Source organism: Phyllostomus discolor, chromosome 6 (assembly GCF_004126475.2).
Source record: "Phyllostomus discolor isolate MPI-MPIP mPhyDis1 chromosome 6, mPhyDis1.pri.v3, whole genome shotgun sequence".
NCBI classification, from domain to species: Eukaryota; Metazoa; Chordata; class Mammalia; order Chiroptera; family Phyllostomidae; genus Phyllostomus; species Phyllostomus discolor.
The window spans coordinates 15776981-15791380 of record NC_040908.2 but is presented as its reverse complement, the minus strand read 5'-3'; the positions used below and the strand labels follow the sequence as shown (position 1 = coordinate 15791380).

At 36.0% G+C, this 14400-nt stretch overlaps 1 protein-coding gene across 1 annotated transcript in view; it reads right to left on the bottom strand.

The window, feature by feature from the left end:
- SPDYA (speedy/RINGO cell cycle regulator family member A) overlaps positions 1 to 14400 on the bottom strand; it is a 28396-nt gene that overhangs the window by 3405 nt on the left and 10591 nt on the right. The window contains exons 4-5 of the mRNA XM_028516694.2: positions 14077 to 14248; positions 5325 to 5622 (exon numbers count right to left, since the gene is read on the bottom strand). Of these exons, the coding sequence (XP_028372495.1) occupies positions 5325 to 5622; positions 14077 to 14248 (470 nt within the window). The remainder of the gene's footprint in view (positions 1 to 5324; positions 5623 to 14076; positions 14249 to 14400) is intronic.

Genomic DNA, 14400 nt, shown 5'->3' with positions numbered 1-14400 from the left:
GCAACCAATGGATGGTTTTTTTGCACATCTGTTTCTCTCCCTCTTCTTCTTCCTCCCTTCCCCTCTCTCTATAATAAATGAAATTTTTTAAAAAAATTTTTTTAAAGAAAAAGCTGTCTTCCAAGAAACTGGTCCCTGGTGCCAAAAAGGTTAGGGACTGCTGTTGTATAGGTCCTGTATATCCTAACCCAGGGCTTCAGGGTTTTCATCAAGGAATGGAGCAAAAGCACAGTTCCATTTACAACTCCCCTAAGTCAAGTGCTTACCTATTATAAGGATCAAAGAATGTAGGTAAAAGGAGTTGGGAGAGGTGGGAGGGAAGCTAAAAGGAAAATCCGTATTTATCCTATGGTAGACCTATTTATCTTCAAATATGAGTGTGCCAATAAAAATTATACTTGGAGGTGTTGCAAGGGAATAGAATATGTGTTCCATTAGTCAAATCTGTGTAGTGATTACTATGGCCAGGAAATGGAACAATGACTGAGGCATGACCCCTACCTTCTTCAAGAGTCTTAAGAGTCTATTTTATCTTTAACTAAAGCTTCAGTGGCCACTTTTAATCTCATAAGGATGCAGTAAAAATAAATAGATGAAATTCTGAAATAAGGTGGGTCTCATAGAGTTGGAAAGAACCATAAAAAATCTGTCAGTCTTATCTTCAGATGGCAGAAAATTTGGAAGAAAGGCTTTGGAAGACATGAAAAAGATCACTGCTAGTAAAATATTATTCTGGTTCTGTTTCAAAATGAAAAATGTCAGAGAAATACTATAGCTTCATAAATATAATTTAAATAAAAATTGTGGTGTGATTGAGCCCCACCTGGTGTGGCTCAGTGGATGAGTGCCAGCCTATGAACCCAAGGGTTGCTGGTTCAATTCCCAATCAAGACACATGCCTGGGTTGCGGGCCAGGTCCCCAGCAGGGGGCATGCGAGAGGCAACCACACACTGATATTTCCCTCTTTCTCCTTTCCTCCCACTCTGTCTAAAAATAAATAAATAAAATCTTTTTAAAAATTGTGGTGTGATTGACTAAAAGTATTTCTACTTTATATGATTATTTTCTAATGTAAAGTAGTCTTCAATGCCACTTAAACCCCAACAAAAATGAAGTATGCGAATAATTTCAGTATTTGTACCATGTCATGATTTAAAACCAGGTTTTCAAAAACTAATGACATGGGGAAGTGCTTTATGATAAGTGAAAAAAAAGTAGGCCTAGATATGGTATGGTTCTAATTTATTTTTAAATAGAAAAGTAGAAAAAGTGTATAGTATTCCAAAACTATAGTAATCAAAATGGTATTGTATTGGCATAAAACAGACACAGAGATCAATGGAACAGAATAGAGAACCCAGAAATAAATCATCATATCTATGGTCTTTAGTCAATTAACTTATAACAAAGGAGCCAAAAATATGTGCACAATTGGGAAAGGATAATGGTGTTGGAAACACTGCAAAGAATGAAATTGGACCAGTACCTTACACCATGCACAAAAATCTGCTAGCAGGAGGCTTAAATGTAAGATCTGAAACCATAAAACTCAGAAGAAAACAGGAGGTAAGCCCCTTGGTATAGGTCTTGGCAGTGGTTTTTTGGACTTGACACCAAAAGCAAAGAAGCAAAAATAAACAGTGAGACATCAAACTAAAAAGCTTACAGCAAAGGAGATGTTCAACAAAGTGAAAAGACAACCTATGGAATGGGAAGAAAATACTTGCAAATTATACATTTCATAAGGGATTAATATTCAAAATATATAAATAACTCATACAACTCAATAGAAAAAAATACCCTAACCAATTTAAAAATGGGCAGAGGAGATGAACATTTTTCAAAAGAAGAAATAATGGCTAACAGGTACATGAATAGGTGTCCAACATCACTAATTATCAGGGAAATGCAAATCAAAACCACAGTGAGATATCTCACACTTGTTAGAATGGCTATTATCAAAAAGATAAGAAGTAGTATTGGCGAGGATGTGGAGAAAAGGGAACCCTTATATGCTGTTGGTAGCAATGTAAATTGGCACAGACAATATGGAAAGCAGTATGGAGGCTCCTTAAAAAAGTGAAAATAGAACTACCATATGATCCAGAAATATCACTTCTGGGTACTTGTGTGAAGGAAACAAAATCACTATCTTGAGAAGACATTTGCACCATCATGATTACTGCCACATTATTTACAATATTCAAGTGTGGTATATATATGCAATGGAATTACTCAGCAAAAAAAAAAAAAAAAGAGGAAATCCTGCCATTTTCAACAACAGATGGACCTTGAGGACATGATACTAAGTAAAATAAGTTGAAGAAAGATAAATACTGTGTGATTTCACTTATATGTGGAATCAAAAAAAAAAAAACCAAAAACAAGAAAACCCGAACTTATAGATTCAAAGTACCTATTGCTGGTTTCCAGAGGTGGGGGTTAGAGGAGCAGGCAAAATGCATGAAGGTGGCCAAAAGGTACAAACTTCCGGTTACAAGATAAATAAGCCCTGGGGACGTAATGCTCAGCATGGTGACTACAGTCGACAGTACTGGATTGGATACTTGGAAGTTGCTAAGAGAATAGATCTTCAAAGTTCTCATCACAAGAATTGTAACTATGTGGTGATGAATTTTTACTTATTGTGGTAATCATTTTGCAATATACACATATATCAAATCATGTTGTATGCCTAAAACTAAAACAATGTTATATGTCAGTTATATCTCAATGTTTTAAAAGTATACAGAAAAAGAAGGGGTAAGACAATGGACCTCTGTGTTTCTTTTCAACCTTGTAACATAGTACTATTAGTTTTTTTTATAAAAAAAGTATAGATAAGAGAGAGTTCAGACCAAAATGGAGGCATAGATAGAAACACTTCACTTCCTTGCACAACCAAAAGAAGGAAACAACCAATTTAGAACAAAAAACAATCAGAACTGCCAGAAAACCAAACTGCATGGAAGTCCGACAACCAAGGAGTTAAAGAAGAAACATGCTTCCACTCTGGCAGGAGGGGTGGAAAGGACTTGCAGCAAGGCAGTGGAAGGGAGTTCCCACATTTGCTTGTGGATAACCTGGGGGGAAAACTGGGGCACAAGACAAACCACACAACTGAGGGTCCCAGCATGGGGAAATAAAGCCTCAAAAACTCTGGCTGTAAAAACCTGTGGTGGTTGCAGCGGTGAGAGAAATTCCCAGCCTCACACGAGAGTCTGTTGGAGAGGCCCATGGGGTCCTAAAATGTACACCAGCCCACCCACCTGGAATCAGCACCTGAAAGGGCACAATCCACTTGTGGGAAGCAGAGGAAGTGACTGAAAGTGGGGCGAGAGCCAAGGAAGATAGGAAGCAGCATTGTTCCCTCCCTGACCCCTCCCCCACACACAGCGCCACACCGCAGCACTGTGGATTAGCAGCCCTAATATCTAAGGCTCTGCCCCTTACAACACAGTAGGTATGCTGAGACAAAGAAATATGGCTCAAAAGAAAGAACAGATCAAAACTCCAGAAAAAGAACTAAGTGACGAGAGACAGACAACCTATCCGATGTGGGGTTCAAAACACTAGTAGTCAGGATGTTCACAGAAATGAGAGTTCAGTTGCAAAATGAAGGAAGAAATGAAGGCTATGAAAGGTGAAATAAAGAAAAATATACAGGGAACCAACAGTGAAGGGAAGGAAACCAGGACTCAAATTAAGGACTGGAACCAGAAAGAAGAAATAAACATCCAACCGGAACAATGAAGAAACAAGAATTCAGAAAAATGAAGAGAGGCTTAGGAACCTCTGAGACACCTTTAAACATTCCAACATTTGAACCATAGGGTGCCAGAAGGAGAAGAGGAAGAACAAGAAATTGAAAACTTACTTGAACAAATAATGAAGGAAAACTTCTCCAGCCTGGTAAAGGAACTAGACAGGCAAGTCCAGGAAGCTCAGGAGTCCCAAAGACGTTGGACCCAAAGAGGAACACACCAAGATGCATCATAATTAAATTACCCAAGATTAAAGATAAGGAGAGAATCTTAAAAGCAGCATGAGAAAAGGAGACAGTTACCTACAAAGGAGTTCCCATAAGACTGTCAGCTGATTTCTCAAAAGAAACCTTACAGGCAAGAAAGGGCTGGAAAGAAGTATTCAAAGTCTTGAAAGGCAAGGACCTACATCCAAGATTACTCTATCCAGCAAAGCTATCATTTAGAATGGGAGGACTGATAAAGTGCTTCCCAGATAAGGTCAAGTTAAAGGACCTCATCATCACCAAGTCCTTACTACATGAAATGTTAAAGGGACTTATCTAAGAAAAAGAAGATGGTTAAAAATATGAAGAGCAAAATGACAACAAATCACAACTATCAACAACTGAACCTAAAAAAAAAAAAAAAACTAAGCAAACTACTAGAACAGGAACAGAATCACAGAGATGGAGATCACCTGGAGGGTTACCAGTGGGGAGGGGAAGGGGAAGAATGGGGGGAAAAGGTATAGGGAGTAAGAAGCATAAATAGTGGGTACAAAATTCACAGGGGGAGGTTAAGAATAGTAGGGAATGGAGAAGCCAAAGAACTTATATGTACAACCCATGGACGTGAACTAAGGGTGGGGGGATAGAGAATGCTGGAGTGTGGAGGTTGCAGGGTGGAGGGGGATATACAGAATAAAAAAATTGGGACAACTGTAACAGCATAATTAATAAAATATATTTAACAAAATATAGAAGGAAACCAATAATTAATCACTGATAAAACTAGATGATTAAATTATAAGTAAATTTATTTGCTTCTTAAAACTTCTTTTGAATAAAATAAACATATCAGCTCTGGCTGAGTAGTTTCGTTAGTTAGAGCTTCATCCCAATACACCAAGGTTGTAGGTTTGATCCCCAGGCAAGGCACATACAAATATCAATCAATGAATGCACAAATGGAACAAATCAATGTTTCTCTCTCTTTTCTCTTTCTCTCCCTTTGTCTCCCCCCACCTCTCAAATCAATAAACAAAAAATAAAATAAAAAACATTTCAAATGCTCTTAAAATACTTACTGCCTAAAATACTTGGGACCCATGCTAATTAAATTTCACTTTAACATAAATCATGTTAAAAATCTTTTAGTTTAGGTAAGGTAGCAACAAAAACAGTAATACAAGTCAAAAAGTAACTGAAAAGGAGAAAACTCTCAATACTGAATTAATTCACAGTGTTGCAGTATATGTTATTATGTTTCCCTGTTAAGGACTGACTATAGGTCAATAACTAACTTGGATTTATTAAAAACTTGCATACACCTAATTCCGACATATCACTAAATCATACCTTGAGAATAGCTATAAGCTTGAGAAGGATCAACTATCATGCCCATTGAGAATGGGTTGTGTGATTCCTGAGAATGTTTTTCCATCACCTGTACTGTATCACTGGATGAAGATGATGACGAAGACAATCCCAGTCTAACATATCTTCCTTTTTTACCACAGAGGGAGCAATCTAGCGGTGTGGCACTAGGTCCCCGGGGCAGTTGAACTTCATCTCTGTTGTAGTTTCTAACAGCTCCACTGTGATGCACAGAGCGTTCTCGTTGCCATATGTAATGGGTTGGAGCAATGGCCATAACCTATAGTGGAAAGCTTTCTTTTAGAATTTTAATGAATTTTTAGATTTTAGTAAAATTAAGTACAAAAACTATAACTTAAGAACAGCTATCTCTAAAACTAAATTTAAAAATCTAAGTTACTGATGTTAAAAAAAAAAGCATCTCCAGATATGGCAGTATTTACCTATAAAGTGATTCATTGCTTGGATCCTTAAGACAATAATTGAAAGTATTTAAATTATTGAAAATAGGAAATAGAACTGAAGCAACCTTCTTGCGTTTTTAAATTCTGAATGCTTTAAGTTCATAAAAGACAATATGGTTATCCCAAAACAAGTATTAGCTTTGGAGTGCACTGAACTGAAAATACATTTAATTGAGGTTTCTAACTATATATTATAGACTAATCTTAAAATGTTTGCAATTATGGCAAGGGATACAGAAAGAATACAGGTAAGTTACTTAACCTTTCCATTCCTCAGTTTTCTCATCTGTAACATGAACAGAATGTGTCTATTTTAGAGAGTTATTGTGAGGATTACATAAATTATTTATAAAGCACTTAAGATTCCTCACTACATGTCAGGCATTGTTGTGTAAGCTTTGTCAGATTAAACACTGCCTTTACAGTCAGGATGGACAGAATTTCTTATCCTGACTCCCACATGCTAGCTTCATGATACTGGGCAAGTTACTTACCCTTTCAGAGGCTCCATTTCTTTATATCTGAAATGGAGATCCTATTTACCTCATAGGACTGTTCTGAGGATTAGCTAGGTATAAAATCTATCACATCATAAACAACTGACAAATGTTAGCTAGTTAAGCCAAGCTAAGTATTTATATACTGACCTCATGATGTCTGAAACTCCTAAGCAGAATGTTAGAGTGTTACTTCTAAGCAAAAATGTTTAGTTGCAGTTATCAGTGACCCACAGCAAATGAAAACTATAGAATCTAAGCATTAGACAGTGTCCTATTAATTGTCTAGACCAGTGATTTTCAAACTGTTTTTGAGGAGCCCTGAGGTTTCACAGACTATTTGGGGGGTTTTAAGAGGGGCTAAAGGAAACAGAGCAGGCAGAGAAGCTCAATTTGGGGGGCCATGTGTAGATTTTTATTTGGAAAGAAAAACAGCTTTTGCTGTTAAAAAATGAATACCTTGAAACCCCTAGATTAAGATCAGTCCCCCAAGAAAGTGGGATTACTGTAGCCTTCCTGAGATAAATGACATAAAGAATGTTAGCTATGCCAATTTTTAAAAGTATACTTTAGGATGAATTTATTTTATAATCTACTTCTTTTAAACCCTTCAAAAAAGTTTTCAACCAAAGACATGTAATGAAGTTACACATATTTAAAAGGGTAGAAGTAAATAAAAGTGCTAATTCTATACACATAACTTTAACAATATAAAACTAGATTCAGAGCTACCTAAGTGAGAACGTAGAATACTAGAATTTCTCACTCCTTCTGTATTTATCTATTATTTCTCCTCAACACTTCAATAGCTTTACTTACCACGTCTGAAGTGTTCTCTCCCTTTGTCTTAGTGTTACCTTTCCCTCAATGCTCAGCATAACTCCCACCTTTCTAAAACTCCAGCTTTCAGATTGTTTAGTTTTATTGTTAATGCTGTATTAGGACTTGTAGCATATAAGTATCTAGTACTCAGATATCTTTTCATGCATGTATTCTTTCCTCCCAAAAGTCCCCTTTGTACAGAAATAGTCTCTCATATACCTCTCTATCAAATGCCCTCCACACAATATTATACAGTCATTAAATATTTTGAAAGACAGAGAAAAATTAAGAACTAGAGACCACTGAATATTATGAACCTTCAATAATATTATTTTTGTACGAATCTTATAGCAAAGTCTAGTGAGAAAAGCAGAGGGAAATATGAAGGGTACAAAGAAGGTTTGGTAAACTGTTCATTCTGCAATAGACTAAGCATCATAGTCTCTCCACATGCTAATTCGGCTAGAACAATGCATGCACATGTGGCTTGTTTACTTTTAAATATATATTGTGTTATAAACATTTTGTACACAACTAGAATGTTATTGCGATAACAACAGTGAATTAAAAACAATATTGTACCAGGGTCAAGAGGGCAGGATTTTTGTCTTAGTCACTTACAGTCATTTACAGTCACAGTCAAGAAATGTTATCCTAGTTTTTACTTTATCTTCTGTAGTTTTTAGTGATTTTTTGTGCCTTAGGTGGGTGTTTCTAAAATACAATACGTGGCCTTATGGGCTTTTTTCTATGTATATCTACTTCTCTGTAACCTTAAGAGGTAGGTAGTATAGTATAAGTGGGTTTATTCAAACCCATCAGACTGCTGGGTATAGTATAAGTGGGTTTATTCAAACCCATCAGACTGCTGGGTTTGAATAAAGCTCTGCTGCTTTACTGATTGTGTGACCTTGGAGAAGTCATAGAGCCTCTCTATGCTTCAATTTCCTCACCTGGGATTACCTAGCTAGCTATAAGAATTGTGGGTTATTACATGTGTAGCACTTGGAACAGTGCCTGGCAAGTGATCAAAAGCATTAATATTACTGTCACCTTGGATGTCTTCTCTACCAAGCTCTAAACATCACTTAAATGCTATGACTCATTTTACACATACCTATTGACAATTCTCTTAATTATCCAATTATCACCTTAAATTTATATCTAATACCAAATTCTTTATCATCCTCATAAACCAGTTTGCATTATGGAACCCATCACTCTTTTTGTTATGTAGGTTTGAAACTGACAACTCATCCCCCCATGTGCCATATATCCAACTGGTCACCAAATAATAACTCTGTGACATTGATTTTTCTTTGGCACTGGGTTTACACCTTGCTTCCTGACCTATAGCGAGTGTAGCACTCTCCAGCACCTCCCCTATATTGGGCCTCTCTGCACACTGTCATTGGATTATTTTCTTCATAGCAGTGCTTAAATCACATCACTGCTTTCTTTCTAAGTTCCTAATCTGGAATCAAGTAATAGTTGACAGAGAAATCAGCTATGATGATATCGTGCCAAGTAGGCCAGAGTACATAACAAGAATAAACTTCCTCTTGATAAATCTGCTACCAGAGTCTAACTCTTTCTCATCAGATCGGCATTCTCCACATCTGTGAACCAATCTAGAAATTAAGCTATCACCAACCTAAATAAATTCCACCTCAGAAGAGCTGATGTCCAAAAAGATAAATTGGTTCTAAGAAAATAAGATCAGAATAAGTAGGTTGAAATACTCTTTATTCTTTTTTTTTTGAGACTCCCTACATACATTTTTCTTTTTTTAGAAGAGATTTTATTCATTTATTTTTAGAGAGAGGGGAAGGGAAGGGAGAAAGACAGGGAAAGAAACATCATTTTGTGGTTGTCTCTTGCACGCCCCCTACTGGGTTCATGGCCCATCGTGGCCCACAACCCATGCATGTGGTCTGTCTGGCAATCAAACTGGTTTCCTTTTGGTTCACAGGAGGGCACTCAATCAACTGAGCCATACCAGCCAGGGCCCTACATACATTTTTCAATTTAATCATTCCTTATCTCTTTCCAAAAAAGGCTTTGAGACAGTTTAAAAAAACAGCAAATGAATTTTTTTTCCATTTAATGGGACCCAGAAGGGCAAATATGCCTAAAGTGGGAAAGCAGACATGCCAGTAATAAAGGGTAAGAGTTAATGTGATTAGGGATACAAGTTGGCTCTTACTTTCTCTGCAGCAGCCAGGGTTTAAATAATAGGAGACAAATTAAAAAATTCACATTATCTCAAAGGAGAGAATAAGTTCTTTTGATGGTGTATAATGGAAAGGGTACCAAATTTAATTACTGGCTGGCCCTGCTACTTACTAACTGAATGACCATGGACAAGTCACAACCTTTCTATGTCAGTTTCTTCATCTGTAAAGTGGAGAATACTTATGCTGTTTAATTCCTGAGATAAAATAACATAACAGAAGCAAATGCATTTCCTAAACTAGTTAATGAGAAGTGGAGGCCAGATGTAAGAGGTAACAGAACACTGTGAAGTCCTTAGTTGTGAGGTCAAGTTCTGACTCTGACAATTAGTGTAAGATCTTCAGTAAATCTCAACCTCGTTGGTCCTCAGTTTCACCAGCTTTAAAATGAGAATACTACAACCCTCACAGGCATTTTTGTGAGGATATATGAAAACATTTATGAATTTATAAGTATAATGCAAATGTACGGTATAATTATTGCAAACCAGTTAGTAGCTACTATCATAACACTTTTATTGTACAATACGAAAAAAAGAATTGGCTTGGCAGTATGTCAGTACCAGGCTCTCAATAACAAAAGCATAGAATACTTAACTAAATTTCTAAGTGTGTCTTGCTACTTTAATGCAGCAAACTTCAGGGCAAGGATGATGTAATACTTCTTTATAATAAACACTGAACTTGATGTCTTAGTCATAAATTAGCTGTTAAATGAATGCTTAAGAGAACTGGATAAAATCTTACTAGGTAGTTGCCTTTCCTATACATCAACATGATTCAATTCAAGTATATCTGGTTGGAAGAGAAAAAAAGCCTATCTACCATTCGGGTAAGTGCTGAGTGAGCTCCATGAAAAAGTATTCTAAAGTTTTTTTCTCTTTCATGCGTAAACAGGTATGAAAAAGAATTGGAAGCCTTGAGTCTCAATCATTCTGTCAGTCAGCAGTATTTACTGAGTATCTACTATATGCCAGGCACTGTTCTAGGCACTGGAGATATAATAAGAACGAAGTAAAGACCCTGCCCTCTTGGATTTTATACACAAGTAGGGGAAATAGACATTAGCAAGATAAATAAGTAAAACAGAATATGTTATATGATGATTAAGTGCTATGAAGAAAAATAGGAAAAGGAATACATAATAAAAGTGGGAGGTACTATTTGCTACTTTACTGGCTTTATTGAGATATTACTCAAATACCATACAATTCACCCATTTCAAGAGTACAGTTTAATGGCCTGTAGTATACTCATAGTTGCACAACCATTACCACAGTCAGTTTTAGAACATTTTCATCATTCCATAAAGAAAGCAGTCACATCCCATTCCTCCCTCCCTCGGCCACTGGCAATCACTGATCTACTTTCTATCTCTTTCAATTTGTGTATTCTGGACAGTTTATATAAATAAGAATCATACAATGTGTGGTCCTTTGTGACTGGATTCTTTTACTTAGCATAACATTTTCACGTTTCATCCATGTTGTAGCACGTTACTTCATTCCTTCTAATTGCCAATTTATATCTAATATATCACTGTGTGAATATATCATTGTTTATCTATTCATTAGCTGTTGGACATCTGGATTGTTTCCGCTTTTGACTATTATAAATAATGCTTCTGTGAACATTTGTGTTCAAGTTTTTTATGGACACAGTTTTCATTTCTTAACCGCGTAACTAGTAGAAGAATTGTTGGGTCATGTGGAACTCTATGTTTAGCTTTTTGAGGAATTGCCAGGCTGTTTTACAAAGCAACTACACTAAAATGTTACATTCCCAACAGAAGTGTATGAGGGTTTGAATTTCTCCACATTCTTACCAACACCTGTAATTACCTGTCTCTTTATGATAGCCATCCTAGTAGGTGTGAAGTAATACCTTCTTGTGGTTTTGATTTTGCATTTTTCTGATTGCTAATGATATTGATCATCTATTCATGCACTTTTTTTTGCCCATTTGTATAACTTCTTTGGAGAAATGCCTATTCAGATCCTTTGCATATTTTAAAATTAGGGTTTTTTTATTATTGAGTTGTAAGACCTCTTTATATTCTAGATACAAGTCCCTTATCAGATGGTTTGCAAAAATTTTCTCCCATTTTGTGGGTTATCTTCACTTTCTTGATGTTGTCCTTTGAAAGACATTTTAAATTTTGATGATGTCCACTTAGTGTTTTCTTTTGTTGCTTGTGCTTTTGGTATCTAAGCACCTAAGCACCATATCTAAGAAACCTAATCCAAGGTCATGAAGAATTGCCCCTATGTTTTAGTAGTTTTTAGTTCTTACCTTTAGGTCTTTGACCCATTTTTAATTAGCTTTTACATATGCTATAAAGTAGGGGTCCAACTGCATTCTTCTGCATGTGGATACCTAGTTGTCCCAGGACCATTTCTTTAAAAGACTACTCTTTCCCTATTACATTTTCTGGGTACCCTTGTCGAAATTCAACTGAACATAAATGTGAGGGTTTATTTTTGAACTCTTCTATGTATTCCATTGAGTGAGACACTATTCAATATAGGGTAGTAAGGAAAAGTTTCTCTGAGGTTAACATTTAAGCAGAGTCCTGAATGAAGTGAGAAAGTAAAACATACTAATATCTGGGGGAAAACCATTCCAGGTAATGGGAATGGCAAATACAAAGACCCTGAAGTGGGAGTGTCCTTGGTGTGTTTGAGAAACAGCAAGGAGGACACTATGGCTGGAGTGGAGCGAGCAGGATGAAGCTCAACTAACTGAGCCACACAGGTAAGGGCAGAGGCTGGATTTTTTTTTAAGATTTTTAAAATTTATTTTTAGAGAGGGGAAAGTAGGGGAAAAGAGAGGGAAAGAAACATCAATGTGTAGCTGCCTCTGGAGTACCCCCTACTAAGGAGCTGGCCCGCAACCTAGCCATGTACCCTGTCTGGGAATCAAACCAGTGACCCTTCGGTTTGCAGGCTGGCACTCAATCCACTGAGCCACACCAGCCAGGGCCAGTTATTTTTTTAAGATATGGATGCAAGGAAAAGAAAAGTCTTGGGTGACAGCTTTCTGGCCTGAACTAGAAGGATGAAGTTACCATTCATATGTGGAAGATTGCAGGAGGAGCAGGTTTGAAAGTCTATTTGGGGGAATCAAAATTCAATTTTTAGTACGTTAAGTTTGAGGTATCTACTAGATAATGAAATATGAATAGGAAATTTGATACATAGATCTAAAATTAGTGGAGAGATCTGTTAGGCCTCCATGTTGAATCCTTAAGAAACTAAACTTTTCTGTAAACCCATTACACAACTGAGTTTATAGCTGCCTGAAACTTTTTAGTCTTTTACACATGCACCATGTGTAAAAGTCACTCTATTCTCTGACTCTCTAATAGTCCGGTGGCAGCAACTGTGGTAATTGCAGCTCCAATAGTATAAATTAAAGTTGTTACAATTTAAAAAATACTGGTCATCATATCTTAGGAATAGGTGAGCAACCTGCCATGAGGTGGGTGTTGTCTCCTGCCCCCTCCTTGCTCTTAGCTGAATGTTCCATGGGGCTTGAAGTGTTTGCATTGAAAAAAATGTGAGTGTTCAAATGAGGCCTTGCCTGGACTGTCACGTGCAAGGATGGCAACAGGTGCACAAATTACCCCTCTTGACATGGAGAGATAGTGACAAAAATAACAATACAGGACTCTTTCAATGCCCTGTAATTGGAATGAGTCATGTAAACCCTTTCATTAATGAGGATCCTTAAATTATTGGCACCTTATATACCCAATTTTTTATATTTTTCTATTGAATTTAATCTTGTAAAGATTTGGCCTGCTGTACAATTCTCTAAGTTATCTCTGAATCCTTGCATTTTCCCCAGCATTCAAGAATCCTCCTATTTTAATCTACAAATATGCATACTTGCTATATATTTATCTCATTAATAAATATAATTAACCTGATTAGTTCTGAGAAGAGTTGTGACACACCCCAAAGTTCTCCCTCAGGTTTGACATTAACCTATTGTCTGTTTTGGTATATAGTCTATTTAATGGATATGACTTAATTTAAGTCTAGTATTATCTGGCTCACATTTACCAAACTTTTCTGAATTAGTACTGGCTTACAGTGCTCACTACCATCATTTAATTTTCTACTCTATTATATTTTTTAGTTTGAAACATTAATTTTATTCTTTATTGAACACTAGATCATTAGATAAAATAATCTTTTAATTTTTAGTGTCTTTCTACTTTATCTTAATAAAATCTGGCATCAAGGAAACTGTGTTCTGTATGAAAAAAAGGAATGTTTTCTAAACATATTTAAATTTATATAAATTTTATATCATGCAATTCATATTTCAGTCTTAGGGACTTGAAATTTTATATAATTTATTTAATGAAAATTATTATTCAACTCCAGTGATATTTTGAAATGTGCACACTATCTTTGTTCAATATACTGGTTTTCTTTTAGACAAGAGAAACTAAACACTAAATAAAAATACTACAGAAGTAGGCTGCTCTGAAAAACACAAATGCTAATTTTAAATTTTTGTGGTATAAAAATTAAAACATCAACATCATAATACACAAGTTGTATTCATGGCAACCATCAAGTTAATGGTCTACCCTTATATATACAAAAACTAAAATGTTCGAAGCATATTAAAAAATAAGACAAGGAAAATTATATGAATGGAAGACAGAGATTATATATATACATACAATATGTTAAAATCTTACCTCCTCACAGCATCGCCTGCTTACAATAGCCCTATAGTCAATTCTATCCCAGAGTTGATCCCTTAGCTTTAAGAAATTGGGGAACAATTTTCTCCAGTTTTTCCCTAAAGCCCATGGAAATATTTCATATTTGGATTCTTCTTCATCTTCTTCTACTGTATTAGCCAGGTACCTAACAAAGAAGACCAACAACTCAAAAAAAAAGAAATAGGTAAAGGACAGGAATTGGCAGTTCACAAAAAAAATGCAGATCAGTATAAACACATTAAAAGATGTTCAACCTTACTCATAATTAAAGAAATAATAGGTTGAAAATAGAGATAC